The 22,890-nt window shown below is 47.5% G+C and overlaps 1 protein-coding gene across 1 annotated transcript in view; it reads right to left on the minus strand.

Annotated features, from left to right (window-relative positions):
• The window catches only part of COL6A3 (collagen type VI alpha 3 chain), a 93,224-nt gene that overhangs the window by 38,019 nt on the left and 32,315 nt on the right, over positions 1-22,890 (minus strand). Inside the window, exons 5-16 of the mRNA XM_035306121.3 lie at positions 19,444-20,028; positions 17,175-17,774; positions 15,304-15,882; positions 13,284-13,892; positions 11,087-11,692; positions 8,308-8,922; positions 6,469-7,068; positions 5,483-5,820; positions 3,936-4,014; positions 2,839-2,984; positions 1,335-1,427; positions 738-791 (exon numbers count right to left, since the gene is read on the minus strand). Coding sequence (XP_035162012.3) covers positions 738-791; positions 1,335-1,427; positions 2,839-2,984; positions 3,936-4,014; positions 5,483-5,820; positions 6,469-7,068; positions 8,308-8,922; positions 11,087-11,692; positions 13,284-13,892; positions 15,304-15,882; positions 17,175-17,774; positions 19,444-20,028 — 4,904 coding nt within the window. The remainder of the gene's footprint in view (positions 1-737; positions 792-1,334; positions 1,428-2,838; positions 2,985-3,935; positions 4,015-5,482; positions 5,821-6,468; positions 7,069-8,307; positions 8,923-11,086; positions 11,693-13,283; positions 13,893-15,303; positions 15,883-17,174; positions 17,775-19,443; positions 20,029-22,890) is intronic.

The following is a 22,890-nucleotide window of genomic DNA, read 5'->3' on the forward strand; positions in this document are numbered from 1 at the left end:
TGAGATCTGAGATGGTAGCAGGGCAGACATCACTGCCTGGTGGGCTGAGGGTGGGTGGGGTTGGGTCCCAGCACCGTGTCCTTGTGGGTGCTGAATCCCAGGAAGATCCACTGGCCTGACAGCTCCTCCAGGTGATGCTTGGTCCCCAGTGCTCTGGCTAAGCCCTGCTGGGCTGGGCTGTGGTGAACCCATCTGTCCCCTCTATCCCAGGGCTGGACCTTAATCTAGTGTCCCAAAGCCCCTCAGACAGGCATTTGTCCCAGGCATTGCTCCCATGGACCCTGCCACTGGGGTCTGTCCATCCCCAAGACCCTCGGACACTGATGATCTGATCCAGCAGCATTCCCTCCCGGGACTGCCCTTAATGGGGTAACCTCTGCAGCCCTGGTGAGTTTTGTGCTGTGCCCCTGCCCCCAGCTCACTCCCATCTCTGCTTGCATGTCTTAATCTAGTAGATACTGGATGTGCATATTCGGTGGCCCTCTGACTCTGAGACCAATTAATCCCTCCCTCTGAAATAGCGTAAGAACAAATCCCACACTGCATGCCCACATCTGTCATACTTGGATTCTCATTCTTAGACATCTGGGCAAAGTTGTTAAGAAAATTAGAAATTAATTTTTCTCCCAAAGGGAAAGCCATCAGCCACTGAATAAGTGATGAAACCCACAGTGCAATCCCAATGGGTAAGGGACAAGCAGGGGTGAACTTTAGGGACTAAAACAACTTTTACTTACAGGTCCGCCCTCATCACCAGGATAACCTCGGTAGCCATCTTCTCCAGGAATACCCTGAAACAAAGTGAAACGGGGCCTTCGTTAAACCCCGTGGTCTTCTTCGTTCTAGCGAAAGGATCCCTGTGGCCCCCCCTTCATTTGGCAGAGCAGCACTAAAATTCAGCGTGGCTTTCCTGGTTACTGCTTTTCCCCTCGTGACGCAGTGTCATGATGCTCCCTATCAGGATCTCTTAGGCCCCTGCTCTGCCTAGAAATGTCAGTTCCTGCTGACTCAAGGCAAATGCTGTGAGTTCCAGCCGCCATTCGCAGCCAGGCTGCTGTCAGGGACACCAGCTCAGTTGAACGTTATTTTATGAAATGAAGAACCAGACTATCCTGTGCAGAAGGAGGACCCCGCCTGAACCATCTTCACTGGGATGGGCCCCGGAAAAGCAGCACATAGGTTTGCCCCTCAGAGCTCCTCCGTCTACCATAAAGAATGGTCTCTGGTCTCCTCCTTCACCTCCATGCTCTCCTGTTAGAGAAATTACCCTACCAAAGGAATGTCAGACTTACGACACCTCATCTCAGGGGCAGGCAAGGACAAAGCCATCTTACCTTTGGCCCAATGCTGCCGATGGGCCCTCGGTCTCCCCTCTGTCCAGAGCACTTGCAGGGAACCCCACAGCAAGCTTTCTCAGCAATGTTGTCCTACAAAAAGGAAGAGAAACCAAACATCCAGATCTCAAGGAACGCCCAGCAGAAAATCACAAATATGCTTTCAAGGTCAAAATCGGACACATGGGGGTTTCATGGTGCGAGATGAAGGTCCTCCAGGTGACACATTTGCTGGATGACTGGCCAGCAGAGTCAGGAGGGCCCAGCTCCTGGCAGGCAGGGTACGGGTGGGAAGTCACCAACGGGAAAGGAAAGAACAACCAAAGTAAGATAAATCTTATCCACAATGTCACCCCTGGCTGGACCTTATTTTTAGAACTTTCCATCATCAAATCTTAACTGTAACTTACATATGCTCCAGTTCCAAAATGCAAAGTCAAGCAAATGGCAGATGGCCAAGACTGAAGGTCGTTCCAAAACAGAAATCCATGACCACCCTCCTTTGGAACCATGGTGAGAGTCATGGGATATGGTGCCAGGCCAGAAAGAGGCTTCCAGAGCAGCCGTGGTGGGAGCACCCACAAGTGGTCCTGGCCTGGGAGCCACAAGCTTCTCAACTCCAGGTCACACAGACACCCTCTACATTCTCATCCCATGCGGTCCCTGACCTTATGCGGGACAGGGCATGCCCCAAATACATTTCCATCTGCTAAGCTCATGGCGGGCACATGCACGTTCTTACAATGAGCTTCCAAGAGCTTTCAGTTTCTCCCATATCCAGATTTGTGAACTAACTCAATCTACTTCCACCCAATTAAGAAAAAAAAATCCTAATTCTAGCCCTGTGAAGAAGTAGGGAAGAAAGGAAGGAGCAGAGTCCAGTCATCCCATTCTTATAGGCACATTTCACTCTTGCTACCACCAAACAACATCTGAGATGGCCCCGAAGCCCACACCTCCCAAAAGCTCCACTCCCAGTCCAACCCAGGAAGTCACACCTCCAGCTGATAGTGGCTGGCCCTGGGAGGATTAGGAAGCCTCTGAGGGATGCTTCATTAACTCTAAGGGAAACTAGAGAAAGCAATTAAAGCACTTCTCCACCCAGAAACGGCCTTTCTTTTCCTGAATGTTCTTGTTTTTATCATGCAAGATTTCAGATGCGCTTGACATGGTTTCCTGTTTGTGGATGGCCAACCTCAATGGCTTGCATCCCAGCGATGGTGTTAAAAGAGGCTGTTCTTAAGAAAGCAGAGGAAATGCTAAGGCCACAACCTCAGAGCGCCTAGAACCCCCTTCCAGTTTGCTGTTTTTCCAGCAATTTGCTATTTCCAATTCCAGATTCACACATTATGGCAACAAGGAATTAAGTGAATTAAATAAACTTAAATACCCACCAAGGCACCCGTCCGCCATTCACCTGGTGATAATTTACTTTGTTCTGTTGAAATGCCAAAAATCGTGGTATCTAGACTGGTTTGTGTACACAGACATTAAAAACACTCACAAGCTGCTCCGCTAGTTCATAATCCAAGTCCAGCAGGTTAAGCCTCAGGGGCCTGTCATACATGAACCCTCGCCCAAACTCCAGATGCATCAGACGCTCCAAGTTGGCCACTCGTTCGAGGCCCACCAGGATCAAAGCACGGACACCTGCAAAAAAAGATGCCTCACCTAGGCACGTGGGAACGGCAATGTCTTTTTTTTCTGACCACATTCTTAAAGAAAACTTCAGTGTACAATTTAGCTTTTAACTTAAATATATTTAATCAAGTTAATTGGCTACTCTGAACAGTTGAAATACTGAAACTTTGGACTCCACTGAATAATTATTTCAGGTATGTCAAGAACTAAACCTATTACTAAAAATATAGGAAGTGGCATCCATGAAGTATATTCATGTGTGAGTTCTCAAACTCTGGCCTTCTGTAACACGAGCATGCTGTGGGAAGAACTGACATAGTAACACCTCCAAAATCAGATCATAGCAGTCTCATCTCCATTGCTTGGGAAAAGCAAGCTAATAAATAGAACATTCTTATGATAAATTGCACCTCTGTAAATTCTTCTTCAACCCTTGGTGTTGGCATCCACTTTCTGATAGTCAGTGCTACCAAATACCAAAGCAAGTAAACAGTCAAATATCACATCTAATAACAGGCATGGCTGCTCTCCGGCCACCTTGTTTGCTACACCATTGCTTACATTATTTTCTTTGTATTATTATTAAATGTTGAACTGTGATAACTGCAAACCAAAAATAGAGCAATGTATTTTTGTTAGTAATTAATTCCTAGTTTATAGGATGAAGTTAAATGAATCAATACTTCATGATATTTTGCAAAAGCATCATGCTCTCTGCACATTCTACCACCGAAGGGCCACAACACAGCAGGAAAGCTGTCTAAATACAGAAGGAATTTCTGTTAGCTCCATCCCACAGCCCCAAGTGGGTGACGAAGGGCCACGATGCCAGGAGGAAGCGTCTCCCAAGACACGCTGGTCCCGCAGGGGACTGCACTAACAGAAAAGCTTCTCTCCAGCAGAGCAGCACACCCACCTCAGCTGGGTTGCTTCTCGTGTTTAGAAAGCCTTGGCGCCTACCTTCCTGGCGGAGATCCTCAGATGCTCTGTGTAAATCAGCCAGATCTCCATCTGCTCCATCGGTGAAATGGATGACCACCTGAAGACAAGAGAGCTGTCAAACCCCACGCACACTAAAAGGAGCATCACAGACTGCCGATAGAAAACGAAGAGATTTGCCGTCTCAAAGCCTTCGTTTTACACTTAAGGAAACTGGAAACTGACAGCCCAAGTTGAGGAAGATTGATTGCCCATGTTCACAGGCCTTTCACATGGCACTGAAAATGCTGGAGTATATTTGAGTGCTTAATTTATTTAAAAAAAAAAAAAAAAAAAAAAAACAAGCAGCAATGACAATAAAAACCATTTATCTCATTCTCATATTTCTAAGATGTCATTTCTAGAAGTCATGTGCATGTTTGCAAGCACATGCGTGCATGTGTGTAGGTGCGTGTGTGTGCATGTGTGGGTGTGTGCATACATGCATGTGCATTGTGTGCACACATGTGAGTGCATTGTACATGTGTGTGGGTACACTGTGTGTGCATGTGTGTGCATCTGTGTGTGAGTGCATGTGTGTGCATGTGTGGGGATGTGGGTGTACTGTGTGAGTGCATATGTGTACACACATGTGTGTGCATGTGTGTGCATGCATGTGTGTGCAAGTGTATGGGCATATGCATGAGTGCCTGTGTGTGCATGTGTGTGTTCATGTATAAGTAAACGTATGTATGCATTGTGCTTGCCTGTGTGCATGTTTGTGCATGTGTGCATGCATGTGTGAACTGAGATCACTCCACTGCACTACAGCCTGGGAAAAAAGAGCGAAACTCTGTCTCAAAAAAAAAAAAAAAGAAAGAAATTTGTACGGTAAGTCCTAACCCCAAGTACCAACAGAATGGGACTGTGGTTGGAGACAGGGTCTTTAAAGAGGTCAATGAGATCACTAGAGTGGACCCTACTCCGGTATGACTGACGTTGTTTCAGGACATTAGGACACAGACATGCACAGACAGAAGGCCGTGTGGAGACACAGAGAGAAGCCCGCTGCCTGCAAGCCAAGCAGAGAGGGCTCAGGAGAAACAGCCCCGCTGACACCTGAGGACGTCAGGCCTCCAAGGCTGTGAGAAAATCAATGTCTGCTGCAAAAGCCCACCAGTCTGTAGTACTTCATGATGATCCCTAGCAAACTCACATGGTGTGTGTGTTTACACGCTATATAGGTATATATGTACACACATGCATGCACGCACACAGAGAAATGTAAGTGAACATAACTGACTCATTTAATTGGTAGGACTATACTTAAACATAAATCCATCACGAATTCAACTCACTCAGGTTTAATTACTGATTTCCAGGATTTTTTAAGAGCTCAAGTCAGACTACCACAGTAAGGAAGACAGTACATGACATTAGATCAGTTAATAAATAAGGGACTTTTCCATATAGGCACCGACAACCCAGTTAAACATGAAAAGGATTTAACTTGGGGAAGGAGCTTCCTCCTTTACAGTAAAAATCTGGAAATTGCCTAGGGAGCATCTGAACCAAGGGGGCTCACGGACCTTCACGCTGTCCGGCGAGGACTGTCTGAACTTGTTCTGATAGACCTTCAGCGTGTCCGCCGTGAGGACATAGGGGTGCTGGCTGCGCATGTTCCGGAACTTCTCGAGCATCTCTGGCTGGTACTCATCAAAGTCAAAGGCCTCCACTGGCCCTGAGGGCGTGTTGCCCACCACCGACACGCGCACCGTGGGCGAGCGGCCGCCGCTGCAGCTGACCCTGTGCATCTGGCTGATTCTGTTCAAGATGGCATCCACCTTGGACTCAAAGCCCTTCTGGGCCACAAAGACATTCTGGTCTCTGGAACCATCAAACCCCAGAATCACATCCAGATTACAAGCTGAAAAGGAGAAATATAGGTAATGAGCTCTAAGATGAGGCTGGGAAATGAACTCTACTTACACCAGCAACAGGGGCAACCCAGGCAGAGGACCAGGGCATCACGCTCAATTGTAAAATGAGATCCTGTGTGTGTGAGCTTTGATAAGCAATTTGATCTACCCCTCTCACAGAGAGAAACGAGGATCGCTGTTAGATGCCAAATTGTAAGCTATTTTTAAAAGTTGGCTTTTTTGGTGGTGTTAATCAACTTTCGTGTGACGATACACCATTGGTGTTTAGATGTGTCCCAACTTTGTGCTTTAAATTAAAAGCACTTGAAAACTAAATACTCTAATCTCAAATACTTGATCTAATAAATCTATAATTAGGTATAGGAATCAATAAATCTGAACTGCCTGAGGGATTAAAGAATAGGAGAGAAAAGTAAATCTTATCAAAGCAAGGTACAATAGACTTCTCTCATCTTGGAAGATCGCCCTATGGTAGCGGCGAGGTGGGTGTCGGGACCAGTCCAGGTGGGTAAAAGCAAATGTGTGAAGCAACCAAATGCCAAAGGACTCTAGAGGTCAGCGCTGGGGACCAGACAGCTAAAGAGGCACAGGTGTCAACAGGAAAGGGTGGAAAATATGCACATAATGGGAGTTACCTCTGGCGACGTCGGTCACACCAGGGCACAAGGTTTCGTGCATCGCATCATGCAGAGTTTCCAAAACTTGCTCGCTCAGTTCGGACAGCTCCTGGACGTTGCCCACACGGAACGCCGTGGCACTGTTGGATGCTGTCTTTCCGACCTCCTCCGAGTCGATATTCCTCACACCAACGGCAAACACTTTGACCCCGCTCTGGGTGAGGGCCAGGCTCACCTGTTGCGCATCTTCCACCGACTTTCCTCCCGTGACCACGAAGGCAATCTGAGGGACGCGCTGCTCCAGGCGGCTGCCCGCCTCGGGCACAAAGTGGTTCACCCGCAGGTGCTCCAGGCCCACCTTGGTGTTGGCGTGTCTGCCCCCTTTGTAGACCACTTTGTTGATGGCGTCGATGATCTGCCTCTTGGTGGAGAAGTCCCTCAGGAAGAATTCGTCCGTGGGGTCAGAGTTATACTGGACCAGCCCCACTTGGATGGAGTCGCCGTCTTCATAAACTGTGTCCACGATTTCAGACACAAAACGAAGCACCTCCTGGAAACTGTCACGCCTGAAGTTGATGGATCCGTCCAACAGGAACACAATGTCCGCTTTCTTCTTCTCTAGAAGTGATCGAAGTGAAAATAAGGAGAGATTGAGTTTCCAGACCCAGAACATAACTACACGAAAGGTAAAATTAAATAACTGAAATAAGACATTTCTAATAAGTTATTCACAGTAAACCCTTCCCTCAAATCCATGCCTCTCTAATCTCCAGTTCCTGAATTTGCAGCTCCCAGAAATGCTAAATACAAATGAGTGAGAAATCATCTAAACAAAAAGGAAAGGAGAATAATTATTTGATGTCACACTCTGTGAAAACTCAGTGACAGAGAACTTCAGTTATCCCATGCAAAATGGCATTGTGACAAGAATTCAGTAGGAACCCAGTTGTGACACTGGTGAACTCAGGTGTTTTAGGAAATGCCACTAGACACTCCCTCTGTGGTCAAAAATTTTAAATGGTGCCTGGAAGTGGAGAGAGGTGTGTTAGAGGCAGGGCAAGGAAGACCCGGGAAAAGAGATTGGAAAATAGCCTTTGGAGGATGATCTGAGAGCTCTGTGGGAGCCAGCTGAAAATCAGTGGTGTGGGGGGTAATCTCTTGATTATAATCAAGCAATTGAGACTGAAGTACAGAGGAGGAAGTACTAGAGACAGAGTGAGGGAAGTGAGACGTGCCACAGGCAGCCTGGAAGGGAGCAGTGAGCGAGGGACACAGGCATACGGCTCCCTCTCGGAGAACCAACCCTAAAAATTTGCTTCAGATGTCTACATTGTGGCTGCCTGGAGGAGGGGTAAAGAAAAATGTGGGCTGGTGGAGAGATCTGCTTTGCTCCCGCAGCCCCAAAGGCAAAAACCAGGAGCACGGGGTAGTAGCTAAGGTGGACGGCTGCATGTCCTCCCGGGAAGTCTCCCTGACTCCTCTGGGGCAAGGAATGAGGGGACCTGGACTATGGTGGGCATCTGGCCACTGGGCATGGGCCAACTTCAAAGTCATGTTTAGTGGAGCATGGACTGGCTGATTTCAGAATACGTCCTATTCTGAAAGCCAATGAGTTTGTAATTAATTAACTCAATGCAACATCATAGGACCTATGATCAGTCTCAGGAGTGATGGAAGATCAACAATATGCTTCCTTCTGCAATTTCAATGTAGCTACTTTTCCAGAATTTAATTTCTAATATTATCTGCAGAAACAACCTTGAGAGGGGAAAAGTATTAAAAATGACTACTGATTACTTCTTTAATTAAAGAAATGTTGATGTCACACTCTGTAGTCTTGGGTCACACAGCGCGTACCCGGCAGTGAAGGAGACGGGATGTCCACCCCGGGAGGTGCAGGAGTGGCTGCGGAGGGTCCAAACGAGTTCATGATCCTTTCTTCTATGTTGGGAAGGTCTCTGAAGTCTCGCACTGTGAAGACCAGTCTGGGGTCATTGGTGATGGTCTGCAGCTCTGTTCTGTCGATGTTCCGGTCTCCTACCCCTAAACTCACAATTCCCGAGGAACGGATCACCTGGGCAAACCTGGACACGTCATCCTGGGATTTTCCGCCCAGGACCAGGACCAGGTGTTGGGGCACCCCGTCTTCTATGCGGCTCCCCGCAGACTTAACAAAGAAATTTCTCGCCACAAATTCCAGAGCCCTGCCAGTGTTCAGTGGAGACCCCCCTCTGAGCCTCAGGCGCCGTATGGCCTCCAGCACTGGGACCTGGGATCTGTAGGTCTTCAGGTAGAATTCTGGGAAGACGTCATTGCTGAACTGCACAACCCCGACTCTCACTTTGCTGGGGCCGATGTTGAGTCTCCGAACAATCCTGATAACGAAATCTCGAATATGGGCAAAGCCCTCGGACCTCACGCCCTCGGAGCTGTCGATCAGAAACACGATGTCTGCAGCGTCGCTCTCAACTGCTGCCGGGCAAAGAAGAAAAAGGGCAACGTTCAGTGTGTATGCAGGTGTGCGCTTTGCACCATAATCTTAACCTGAAAATTATATCCCAAGATGCACGTGCTGTTTGTATCTTGGGCCTTTTGAAGTTAGCCATTAAAAATTGGACCTTTTACGCCAAAGCAATTTCTGCTTCCTGAAATATTTGAAGTTACCCAAAAGCTGTCTTTCTGAATTTACTCTATTTAAATTCTGGCACGGTAGTCTGGGGTACTACTGATTTCTAAAATGTAAGCAGCATTTAGAAATCAATCCTGGGCTACCACAATCTACAGAATCATGAACTGTTGCCACCAGAGGAGACCAAGGCCAATGGCATCTACATCCTTGTTGTACAAGAAGAGAAACAGCTGAGGCCAAAGGCCCTCGCCTTGTCCAGGGTCATCACTTAGCAAGCGAGACCCCTGAGGACCCCACCGCCATCCCAGCGTGCTGCCCAGGCCCAGCCCATGGGGGCGGGGATCGTATAACACGGTGCCAAATCCAATGGGTCACATTAAGGCTCTCCAGATATTTGTGTCCTCGTATATTATTTTTTCTTTTGGCTCACACATCTCTAGCATTTACACAAAGTCTTTATTTTCACTATTATTCCCTCTATTTCCTTTTTTTTTTTTTTGAGACAGGGTCTCATTTTGTCTCCCAGAGTGGAGTGCAGTTGCACAATCGCAGCTCACTGCAGGCTCAAGCAATCCTCCCTCCTCATCCTCCAAGCAGCTGGAACTACAGGCATCCACCACCATGCCCATGCCTTTATTTTTTACATTTTATTTTACAAATATCTTTTTTTTTTTTTTTGAGATGGAGGTCTCACTGTGTGGCCCAGGCTGGTCTTGAACTCCTGGGCCCAAGTGATCCTCCTTCCTCAGCCTCCCAAAGTGCTGGAATGATAAGCATGAGCTGCCATGCCCAGCCTCCACCCACCTCATTTTCTTTACATTAGCGCATTTTTAACAATAAAATTAATCAAAAGGTCCTGGGAAAGATGAGCCACATTTTCCTATTAGTTAGGATTTCAGGTACTTCTCAGATACCATTTTATTAAACTTGTATGTTGCCACTCAACACATTTCAACCTGCACTCTGCCTTATACACAATTGGGCTATTTACAGTGTAAATGAGGCACAGTAGAAGCTGAGCAGCTCCTGTGATGGAGCCGTTCACTCTGAGAAAGGGAGAATTAGCCCCTGCACTGGGGAGCTGGCCCAGGACACACAGCCTTGGGGTTCTCCTACTGAGGACACATGATCTCACAGAATACCCACAACAGACAAGGCCACTCTGTGATCATGATGGAGCAAGATGAAAATGAGACCACATTGTAACCCTATCTGAACACAGACAAAAAGAAAAGCATTGTGCAAACCACGAAAACAACAAAGATGCCCCTCTATCCTGGCTCATAGGAGCGACTGCTGTTCTCTACCAGTCTACACCAAGGCCATCCTGCTTCTAGGTAAGACTTCAAATAGCCAGCCACAGAATCACCTCCACAGTCTCAGCAACATCCAATCCAGGCCAAAGTTCCATTTCTTTAAGCCATCCACAAAACGACCTGCCACTAGCTCAAGTCCTCCCAGTCCTTCCTGCCCTCTCCTACGCAGATGCCCCATGCTTCGCCAGGGCACACATTCTCCCTGGATGCAGTGAGCCATAGACGCGACCTGCTCAGTCGCAGCTGTGTCCTGGTGGTGACTGGCTGGGGGACGTAAGGTGCCGGGTGCAGTGGCTCGTGCCTGTAATCCCAGCACTTTAGGAGGCTGCAGTAGGCGGATCGCTTGAGCTCAGGGGCTTGAGACCAGCCTGGCCAACATGGTGAAACCGCATCTCCACAAAAAAATACAAAACTTAGCCAGGCATGGTGGTACGCGCCTGTGGTCCTAGCTATTCAGAAGGCCGAAGTGGGAGGTTGGCTTGAGTCCAGAAGGCAGAGGTTGCAGTGAGTTGTGATCATGCCACTGCACTCCAGCCTGGGCAACTGAGCCAGACCGTCTCAAAAACCCATAAAGATAAGGGCACACCATGTTTATTTTAATTTAAATCGTTATGAGTACCAGGGCCTTTGAGCCTGTTATTTTTTTATATGGAAAATACTCCAAGGAGAGCCCCTGCCGCCCCCGTCTCACCTGGAGGCGGATAGTGAGTGCTGGCTAGGAGCTGCTGGATATGACCTGAGTTCAGGGACATGATGGGTGTCAGCAGTTTCTGCTCCAGGCTGGGCAGCTCCTGGAAGCTGCTCACCAAAAACACATATTCGGGGCTCAGCGAGATCTTCACCAGCTCCTCCTCGTCTACGTTCCTGGCAATGATCAAAGGGGCCACGCCAAACTGCTTGAGCTCCACCACCGGGTCGTCCACCTCGTCATCGGACTTCCCGGAGGAGATGAGGACCAGGAACTGCGGGACACCCTCTTCGATGCGGCTCCCCAGAGGCCTCTTGAAGATGTTCCTGGACACGTACTCCAGGGCACTGCCCAGGTTGATCTGCCGCCCTCCCTTGGGCCTCAGCCGCCGCACCGCGTTCTGCACTTCGTCCTTGCTGGAATGGGCGTTCAGCAGGAACTCCACCTTGGGGTCATCGCTGAACTGGATGACGGCCACCCGGGTGGTGTCAAAGCCCACATCCAGGAATTCAACCAGCCTCTCTATGAGGGTGCGGATGTGCTGGAACTCAGGCCCGGCACTTTGGGACCCATCGATGAGAAAGACCACGTCCCTCTTGTCACCAACACCTGTGAAACAAACGTGAGCATGGCTGCACCTTCGTCGTCACCACATTCTTAGTGTTCATGAGCCACCGCCCAGTTTGTCATGGCGTCACAGGCAGAGGATCCTGACACCAACACCACTGTTGGGAGTCCTGGGCATTTCAGGGTGTATGTGTCAGAGAGAAGAGGAGTAAAGGATAAAAACCTGCGGGAAGCGGAAACCAGAAGAGCTGCCTTGGTACCAGCGAGGATGGCACCTGGGAAGGAGGGCATCTGCATTGCAGTGGGCACTGCTCAGGGACCTGAGGCTCTGCCACTGGGCTTCGCTGGAGCCAGGGACATCGCCAGATGCAGTGACCTCAACTGGAGCACTTGGGGGAGGAACAAGGATGAAGGAAAGGGTAGGGTGGGCTCAGAGTGGACAAGAGGAGAGGAACTTCAGAGTACAAAGTGTTGGAACAAGATAGGTGCTGCTGGTGGGGTAGCTGAGCATCAGAGAGGGCGCTTAAGAAAGAAGACGCAGTGCATTTTGTCATGGATGGAATCATCCAGAACAGTGGAGAAAGGGTGATTGCAGATGGTGCCACTGAGAAGGTGAGAGGAAAGGGGGCCGAGGAGGTGGATACAGGCCACCCAGGGGCTGCCTGGTGGGCGTGCGTGCCTGGTGGGGCACATTGCTCTCTGCCCCAGGAGCCAGTGAGGAGAAGCCAAGCCCCTCTCGGTTGCACCCAAATAATCATCCTCACCACCCTCATCACTCACTGTATCCTGTGGTGATTTTCTTCCACTTGCTTTTACTCCTTCCTCCGCCCCTCCCCCACCTTTCCTTCCTTTCCCTCCTCTCGGAAGAGCAGGCGAGTGAGGGGGTACAAGGGAACAAGGCCACATCTGGCTCCTTCGCCGCTGGGAACCCCCCCGCCTGAGTGCCCAGGAAGAGTGGCCCTTAGAGGGCATTTATTGAGAGGTGGATTTCTCTGCCCTCCTTCCTTCTCAGCACCAAGGTTCCCACCATTTTTTAGTTTTTGTGCCAGACCTAGAAAGAGCGTACAGGAAGAAGCAAATCGAATAAACTATGATCCTAAGAGCCAAACGGGCTTCCTGCCAGTTAAGACACTTGTCAGCACCAAGCAAAGTCAAAAGGCATCATCACACCTGAGCTCTGGAGACACCACTATTTCAGAGTGTATGTCCCAGCCTGCAGAGTGTCTGTAGTCAGACTCCCTCCTGCCTCACAAAAGGCTGCCGACCGCACCCACCAGAGGGGCTCAGGATGGATCTAACAGGCCTCACCAGTCAGACGGCCCCTCCCCTCGGATATCTAGACAGACACCTTCATGCAGAGTCAAGGAGTCTGAACTCCAAGCTGCATTTACGTCCCTTTTGGAGAATTTAGTTTGTCCCAAAACATGAATCTTAGTGTCTCCCCATTGAACTTCTGCCATTTCTGCCCATCGAGGCCAAAAAAGGGCACATTGGTTCCTAAATTTTCCCATAATTTTAGTTTTCACTCCAAATGGCAGGAAAAGCAAAATTTAAAACACCTTGTGGCCCACAGTCCAGACAAGTAGCCCCCGACAGTGACACAGAGTGAGGATGCAAAGCATTCCCCGCATACCTGGGCTCGGTACAGGCTGCAGCACTGGCTGCAGCCTGCTCAGCTCCTCGCGGGTGAGCTGGGTCACCCTCTCGGAGATGACCTGTTGGATGGTTCCCAGCTGGCGAAAGGTGGGAATGGCCACGGCAAAGTCTGGGATGAAGGAGATAGTCTGCATCTCTGTGATATCAGCATTCCCGATGCCAATGCCGATGGGCACAGCCCCGCCCTTCTTCAGGACCACTGAGGGGTTCCGCACGTCATCCCCAGACCTATCGGCGGTGACGACGATCAGCAGCTGGGGCACGCCTTCCGTTATCCTGCTTCCCGCAGAGCTGACCAAGATGTTCCTCAGGACAAACTCCAGGGCGGCCCCGGTGTTGGGGGTTGGCCCCCCCAGCAGGGTCAGCTGGCGGATGGCATTGACAATGTCCTGCTGGTTCATGTATGAATTCAGGTAGAACTCGGGCCTGGTCCGGTCGCTGTACTGAACCACGGCCACGCGGACCCGGTCCTGGCCCACGTCCAGGCTCTCCACCACTCTCTGGACAAACTCCTTCAACAGAGGGAAGCCGCTTCTGACACCCTCAGAGCCATCAAGCAGAAACACCACATCCTTTTCACCTGAAACTGAGAGGAGGATAGCCTGGTGACTCACACAGGACATCAGATCAACAACTCCACATCAGCGAAGTGGGCTGCATAACAGCACCCCAAGGATGTCCAAGTCCAAATCCCTGAACTTGAAGAAAAGAACTTTGGAGCTGTGATTTGGGGATGGAGGATTGCCCTAGATTAGCCAGATGGTAATCAATCACAAGTGTCCTTATAAGAGGGGGTAAGAGAGTCAGAGTGAGAGAGAAAAGTAAGAATGGAAGCAGAGGTCAGAGAGGAGAGAAGGTGCCATGCTGCTGGCACTGAGGATAGAGAGAGGATGGGGCCAGGAGCCTAGGAATGTGGGCAGCCCTTGGAGGCTGGAAAAGATGAGCAGATGGAGAATCCTTTAGAACCTGCAGAAAGAACACAGTCTGTTGACATCTTGATTTTAGCCCAGTAAGACTGGTTTCCAATTTTCGAACTTCAAAACTGTCAGATAACAAATTTGTTTTGTTATTAGCCACTACATTTGTTTTACTTCATTATAGCAGCAATGGGAGACTAATACACCAACATAGGGACCCCTTCTATTCTGGAACCTCTCAATGCTTGAAGAGTATTGTTAACTTTCGAAGTTGTATTCAAGAAAAAAATGGGGATGGGAGGAGAGACATGGGAGGGCAGCACCTGAATAACCACTAGCATTTTCTCTGTGGGAGGTTTCAAGTGAGTTGCTGCGAGTCACAAGTGGGTTAATGGAAGGAAATGTAACCCAGATGTCAGAGTTACCATCCCAAGCCAATGGGCCCAGTAGTCAAAAGAGAGGCTCTGGAGCCTCCACTTTTCATCAAAAGGCAGTTAAGAAAAAGTGCTCTCTTCACTGCATTTTTATCACTCAATAAAAGTGGTTAAACAAAAAGTGATAATCGTGTGAATTAGCAGTTGGGGATTTTAATGCAGAGATTTGATGGGAACTTATCTGCCTTTTTTAATCCTTTAATTTTTAATGAATGTAGTGAAGGAATGATAACACATTGAAGGAATTGTAACAATTAATATAAAGGCATTGGGTGAATATGAAGATGAAGACTTCTAGCTATAATGTAACCATGTGACATGGCTTTCATTATGCATACAGTAAGAACTGCTTTTTAAAAAAGATTTTAACCACTGATATCTAAATCTGTATAACGTGTCTTACTATGAAATAATCTAATGTCCTTAAAAATAATCACCCTGATTCTCCTGAGAGAGCAGCTAGAGAATCAAAGCAAGGAAAGAAAACTCATATTCTATTGTTCCTGCCGAAACTACTGATTAACCTTCCACCTTTCACGTAAACTCAAGGAGGGCTTCTATCTGAGGACCAGTGGCCAGCAGCCTACCCTCAACTCATGCATTAGAGAACAGAGTGGCAGAAGCAACTAGCATTTCTCTACCATACCTCGTACTGGAGCGCCGTTGTGCACTGTTTTTAAGAGATTCACGATCTGTGGTTGAAGATCTCCAATCTTTGGAAGCGACTCTGCCGCCAGGATAAATGCCGGAGACAGCACAATCTGCTCTAACTCAGCAGGGTCCGCGTTCTTGGCTTGGAAGATGAAAGACACAATCCCACTCTGCTTCATGTTACTTGCTGGACCGTCCACACGATCAGATGACCTTCCCGCGACCAGCAGCACCAGGAACTGAGGCACTCCATCCTCGATCCGGCTGCCAGCGGACTTCACAAAAATGTACCTCTGAGCATAGTCCAGGGCATAGCCCAGGTTGAGGGCTTTGCCTGTCTTGATCTTCATTCTCTTCACAAGATTCAGGATGTCAGGCTTACTCTGGTGCTCGTCGAAACGGGACTCCACCTTGACATCATCGCTGTACTGAGCCACCGCAATTCGGGTCCCATCCGGCTGCACATTGAGCTCATCGATAATCTTGTAGAGAAAGTCACGGACAACAGGGAACTGTCCCTGGCCCACCAGATTGGCTGAGCCGTCAAAGAGGAACAGAATGTCTCGCTTGCTCTCTGCAATGAAGGCAGATTAGGACACAATGAGGGACGAGAGCACAACAGGCACCAAAGGGACTTCAGCCCAGCACCACTGGCATTTGACAATGGGGGTTGGGGAAACTCATCTGATAACCACTGTGCCAGCAAGAGAAGAGAAAACCCAAACTCATGCCACTTGTCTTGACAGTGTCCTATTTCAAAGCCGTGCATATTTGCAAAATCTAGTGACTAGATCAGCCTCTCCCATCTAGCATCATGCATCTTCAACAAAGCCAGCCAGGGAAAAACCCCACCAGGTTCTCTCCTTACATCAGGTGGCAATCACTCCAGGAAAACAGGCAGCATTTGCAAACTGTTGCAAATGAAAGAATTGAAAATGTGGCCCTTAACACACTTTTGCTGAAAAAATTGATCTCAATCTCTAGTGAAAAAAAAAAAAAGCTGATATGGGTCAACCACCCAGGGATAACTGGATTGCCATGAATCTGCTGTGATTGAATGACCAATTCATTAAATTTGACGTTACAGGTCAAGACCCACAATAGTGACCATTATTGCTGTGTGTGTCAGGCTCTTTGTCAGTGCTTCCCAATCTGTTGTAATGAGACAGCAGGAAACACAGATGACAGCCCTCAGGGCACCACAACATGTAATGTAAATATTATTCTCAGTTCAAACAATTCTTAGAACTATTTTGATTAGGTTTCAGTTGGGTTAGTCTTGCCACCCATCTGTGTGACATTAGCAGACTGGTAGATCTAATACATCCACATCTTACCACTATAATAATTTAGAGTAAGAATAAGTTAGACTTCCCCTGGAAGCCAGTTCAGTATTGCATGAAGACGCACCTTTGTTTATAAGAAATAGTTTTATAGATACAGCAGATGTTAAACATTTAAAAATTATATAAAAATACAATTTCAATTTTTAAATAATCCCAAGGCATACTCATGTAAGAAAAATCTCTCTCTCTTTCTACCTCTCTCCATCCGCTCACCCCCAAGTCTGGATTGGAACTCCAGAATCCTCACAGTCATTACAGGAAAAAAATCCTTCTGAATAAAGGGTGAGACAAAATGGATAGAACATAAGCTGGATGTTCTAGACTTGCCTTAGTGAACACCCTTTAGACAGAGTCTAACCTTGCTGGTACAGTGTCTCAAGTCCCATTCAAATTATTTCAGTGGAAGGGAGCCAATTGTCCTTCTACAGTCCACAGTGCTCTTGAGTTCAGACCGACCAACTACTCGCCAGGGTGGTGTCTAAGGAAGGAGAGGGAGTTCCCGGCAACAGGGGAGGTTTACCTGGCTGGGCGAGTGGTACTTCCTCCACACCTCCACTAACATATGTGGTTAGGGGCTGAATCAGCTGCTGAGACAAATCTGGCAGGGAGCTGAAATCATCCATGAGATACACCAGGCTTGGATTAAAAGCAATCTGCTCAAGCTCTGCCTTATTCGCCTGGCTAGCTCCCACACAAAAGGTCAGGATGCCCGCACGCGTCAGGGCGTTGGCAGCTTGCAAATAGGAGTCCTCAGACTGCCCAGCTGTGAGCAGAAGCAGGAGCTGCGGCACGTGTTCACGGATCCTGCTGCCGCCAGCTTCCGTGAAGTGGTTGGCATGGACATAGCTTAGAGCTGAGCCTGTGTTCAGGCCCGAACCTCCCTGGAGCTGCAACTGCCTCAGGTGATCAAGTATATCTGACTTGGTCTGGTATGTGTTTAAAGAGAACTCCGTTACAGGAGTGTCACTAAATTGCACTAAACCAACACGAATATTGTCATTTCCAACATCAAGGCTGTTAACTAGCATCATTACAAAGCTGCGCATAGAAAAGAAATTGGCTTTTCCGACGTTGGCTGATCCATCCAAAAGAAAGATGATATCCCTTTTGTTTGCGTGAACTGCAGTGAAGCACAGAAAACAAAGTGAGACATACACAACCACAGAGAGTTTTATCATGTGTGCCTACAACATGTACACACATGCCAACATTTAGAACACAGAGAAAGTCAGCGTGGCAAAGCATGTCCATCTTGTAAAATATGGCAGATGGCCCACATATTTTCCTCTGCTGGTGGCTGGTGTTTGTGAGACATATTGGTAGCCAAGTTTACAAAACCAAGTTGGCCTAAAAAGAGCTGCAACATCAAAGTTAGCATGTTTACAAACAACAAAATTGATCAGACTTCTTGAAACTGAACACTTCTTCCCTAAAAATGAATTCTATGAAGGTGCCGCATCATTCCACATCACTCACCCCAGCTAGGTTTAAGTGTGTCCGGCTGGGTCCTCTGGGGCTCACCTCTACCCACTAACAGAGGGTCTTCCATCCATAGATCAGAAGCAGTTAGCCCTCACTAACCTGAGAACTTCTTACAGCTAAAAAAAAGTAACAAAAGTAGGCTGGTCTCATCTTGAAGTCTTCCTCAGACTTCCCTGTTTGTCTTTCTCTACTGGGACTCTTCTCGTATCAGGAAGTCACAGCCTTGCTAGGCAATCATCCAACAGGGGAATTCCCCCAAAGTGAGATGACAGGACCATAAATACACAGCAAAATAGAAAAGGACTATTTGCTAGGCTTGGCCAAAGTTACACACATTCAGAATAAAAAACGTAATTCTCAAAACAGAGTATTCTGCCCAACACATTTAGCTTGTGCCTTTACATTTTTATTTTTTATTTCTTCCCTGATGCCCTACTGTAATTGAGACCTCACAGTGAATTATATCCTAGGTTAAGTTGAACTTTGGCTATAAAAGTGTGGATTAAAAGTTTTAAGAAAAATTTTATGAGAGAGAGAGAGGCAGATTAAGAAGACCAGGGAGTGTGAAAAGAAAGCATGCATCCAGGCAAAATGAGTCATACATCAGGCAATCCTCTAGTGACCAAGTCTGCAAGGTAGGAAAGCATGATTCTGTGATACTCATCTTCTCATTAAGGATGGTGAATCACATTTCTTCAACTCATTAGCTCATAGATCTTTATAATGTCTTTAGAAATAACTCTCCACTGACAATCATATTAAATGAGGGATTTGAAGAACCAGTAGGTTTGAACTCCACACCCACCCATTCAATATGCTTTCCCACTGAGAGTAATCCCTTAATGAGAGAGAAGAGAGGGAGTAAAAGCTGAGGACACTGTGCCCAGAAAAGCTCAGACTGTTATTTAGAAGGAGATGGTCAACTCAGGAAAGGTAAGCTGCATCCTGGTGGTAGAGAGGAGACTGGACAGAAATCACCAGTAGAAACAGAAGAACGCAGGGATCTGACAAGCAATAAGAACTGAGATGTGACCTCCTAGGCCAGAAGCTTCAAAGACAGGTAGACCCATGGTCCCATGGTTTAAATCATACAGTTCTTATCATATGAAATTTTATTGCATGACATTGTAAACTATTCAATCCTCAACCCAGTGCAAAAGGGAACCTGAAATAAATCGTGTTTGTTACTGCTGTTTTTATCATTCGTTGTCTCTTAGTGAAATACAAATAAACTTCATTTTGTTTTGTTCTCAAAGGTCCTGCCTGGAGACCACCCCACTGTGTGTCTGAAGTCATCACCACCATACCTTCAGGGGTTCCAGAGAGGGTCCTGAGAGGTGCCAGCAAGCCGGGCAGCATGCCTTGCAATGGGGCAGCTCGGAACTCGGCCGGGATGAACACCAGGGAGGAGTCGAAAGCGATCTCTTCCAGCTCAGCCTGATCGGCACCCTTGTTTCCGATGGCGAAGGCCATTATGCTGCTTCTCTTCAGCTCCTGGGCAGGCTGGCTGATTTCATCTAGGGACTTACCACCTGTGATCAGCACCAAAAGCTTAGGAATCCCATCAGCATCCCGGTAGCCTGCTGAGCTCGTGAACAGGTTGTTCCGAACAAAGTCTAGAGCGGAGCCCGTGTACAGGGCCGAGCCGTCCAGGGGCTTCATTTTCCGCACAGCGGTTATGATGTCTTTTTTGGCTGGGTAGGTATTGAAATAAAATTCGGGCCTCACAGTGTCGGCATACTGAGCCACTGCCACCTGGATAAGATCCTGTCCGATTTCCAGCCTCTGGATGACTTTAGCGATGAAGTCTCGGATGGCATTGAAGTTGGCCAGTCCCAGTGCAGATGAGCCATCCACCAGGAAGACTATGTCTCTCTTGTTGACTTCAATGACTGTAGGTGGCAACATTATAAGGCAGTTAGAATGGCCTTACCGAGCCCATTCAACAATGACTTTCTACAAAGCTAACTCCACTGAAAGGACGTGCCCATTTGCTGCGGCCAATGTGACCACAGGGCCACCCCAAAGGGAATGTGTCCCAAGAACACATAAGTTACAGTTGCCTCCCCACCTGCTGGAGGAAAGCTAGCTCCCCTTCCATGCTGCCCAGTCAGTAGTTTGTACAAAACAGTTGCACAAAAACAAATTTGAGTTTTAGTAGCCACCTGTTTTGTTATGCTGTCACAGAAAAGTCCATACGTTCTTTTCTGCCGTAAATACAAACCTAGCCAGAGTGAAGCCATCGCTCAAATAATTAAAGAAAAAGAAACCACGGGTGTCTGCCCAGAGAACCCTTTGCCTCACATTCTTGGTTTCAAAATGCTCACGGTCAAGTGCAAAAGTTGAAAGAGACTGCATGTCCCTATTCTCTTTAGTTCTGTATTCCATGTCTTCATTTGACAGACAAAATAATTACTTAACTTAAAAGTTACAAAAGGAAATTAGCATCAAAACCAGCAAATGTTTTTCACTTAAGAGACCTGTGTTTTGGCCAGGCACAGTGGCTCATGCCTGCAATCCCAGCACTTTGGGAGACTGAGATGGGTAGATCACCTGAGGTCAGGAGTTCAAGACCAGCCTGGCCAACATGGCGAAACCCTGTCTCTACTAAAAATATAAAATTTAGCAGAGCATGGGGGTCAACACCTGTAATCGCAGCTACTCAGAAGGCTGAGGCATGAGAATCGCTTGAACCTGGGAGGAGGAGGTTCTAGTGAGCCAGGATCACACCACTGCACTCCAGCTAGGTAACAGAGCGAGACTCCATCTCAAAAAAAAAAAAAAAAAAAAAAAAAGAGATATCTGTTTTTAAAGGTCCTAAGTAATAATTATGATAGTCATAACTTAAAAGCAAACCGTAAAGCAAAACATCTCAGTAAGATCACTGTCCCACAGTGACTGTGAACTGCTATATCCATGTGTAGGCAACCCAGCCATATTGTAGGAACCATGAACTCTATTAGACCTCAACGCCTAACCCAGAAACCTGACAGAGCTTCCAAGAGGTAGAGGAACATAAATGATTAAACTTGAGACGGACTGTTGGCAGAAGAGTCCTCTGTTACTACATACCATCAGATAGATTGCACGGCAAGTTAAGGAAGCAAACTTTGGGATGAAGGTAAGGAAGAACCTTCTAAGAATTAGAGCTACCTTCCAGAACATATTTTATTTTTATTTTGGGACAGAGTCTCACTCCATCACCCAGGCTAGAGTGCTGTGACAATCTCAGCTCACTGCAACCTCCGCTTCCTGGGTTCAAGTGATTCTCCCATCTCAGCCTCCTGAGTGGCTGGGACTACAGGCGCACTCCACCATGCCTGGTTAAGTTTTGATTTGTTTTGTTTTGTTTTGTTTTGTTTTGTTTTGTTTTGTTTTGTTTTGTAGAGACGGGGTTTCACCATGCTGGTCAGGCTGGTCTCAAACTCCTGACCTCCAGTGACCTACCTGCCTCAGCCTCCCAAAGTGCTGGGATTACAAGCATGAGCCACCACACCCAGCCTAGAACGCGTTTCTGGAAACAGTTCATTTCTGGTTGTCTGGACCAGAAGCTGGGAGCATGATGTCTGGGGTGAGAATCACTGATAAACACCTTAAGAAATCATTTTGGGATAGCAATGCCTCATCTGGGTGCTCACCTGTAGCCCCAAGACGGGTCTATGTTCTAAGAGAGGGGCCACATGTTATGTACCCATGTCCTTCAAATAATAACACAGTTGCCTGCTGGGGAAGCACTGTGTGCAGAACATCACTGAATCTTCCTCAATATTTAATGGTCACTGTTATGAACATCTCTTCTGGGCTTTCTCTCATTCCTTCCTTTAATTTAGAACATGCTGTCTCTCTGGGCTACCACTTTGATTCTGGTTTAAAATGTCTTTGCAAATAAAATTAATGTGCAGATGTCTAGAGGACTTCTTACACCTTTGTACCATTAGAAAGAAATGTGTATATATATATACACACACACGTATATAGACACACATAAATTCCATATATGCTATACCATGAATCTACCATTCATGTATTTACTGTGTATATCACACATGACAGAAAAATAGAAAAATACTCATATAACAATGACCTGAGAAGCTTCTTTCCCCTATACTAAGTGGTTCAGACGGTTATATTATTCTTTATAAGTACCAGCAATGGCACAACTCTTGGGGTGGGAGAAGATAAATATTATACCCTCCCCTCCCATGCTTTCCCTCCCCCACCACTGCATCACTAGAACTTCTCCTGATGAGCCAGTGGGAAGGCCTGTCATCCAGATCTGGTGAAACAAGCAAACTAGTTTCCTTGCACCGAGCAGAGATTCAGCTCTGGGGACCCTGAAATGCACCTCCAGTTCCCAGAGGCTCTGTCCCAGAGTCCCCTTTGACTAGTGAAGAGGTCATGGATGTTTGATTTTTATTCAGGTCATGGGAGCGCGTAACAGATGATATGCCTAGAACCATGCTCAGCCAAATACGGTAAGCGCTGAAAAAGTGACTGCAAGAATGACTGAATCCTGCGTTTGCCTCATGACTCTGACTCCAGTCGCCTAGCCTTAGCAGAATCACTTCATTTCGCTGGGTGTGTCTCCTCGTTGCTAAGACGAGGGGGCTGCACCAGGAATCTCCTCCGACCCAGTGACAAAAACCTTGGGATTCTCAAGGCTGCCTCTTCCGTGAGCCATGTCAGGGATGCGCCAGCACTTCCCTCCACCCAACAGAAACACCAACCCAAACACAGCTGTCTTCTCTTTCACG

Source organism: Callithrix jacchus, chromosome 6 (genome assembly GCF_049354715.1).
Source record: "Callithrix jacchus isolate 240 chromosome 6, calJac240_pri, whole genome shotgun sequence".
In the NCBI taxonomy this organism is placed as follows: domain Eukaryota; kingdom Metazoa; phylum Chordata; class Mammalia; order Primates; family Cebidae; genus Callithrix; species Callithrix jacchus.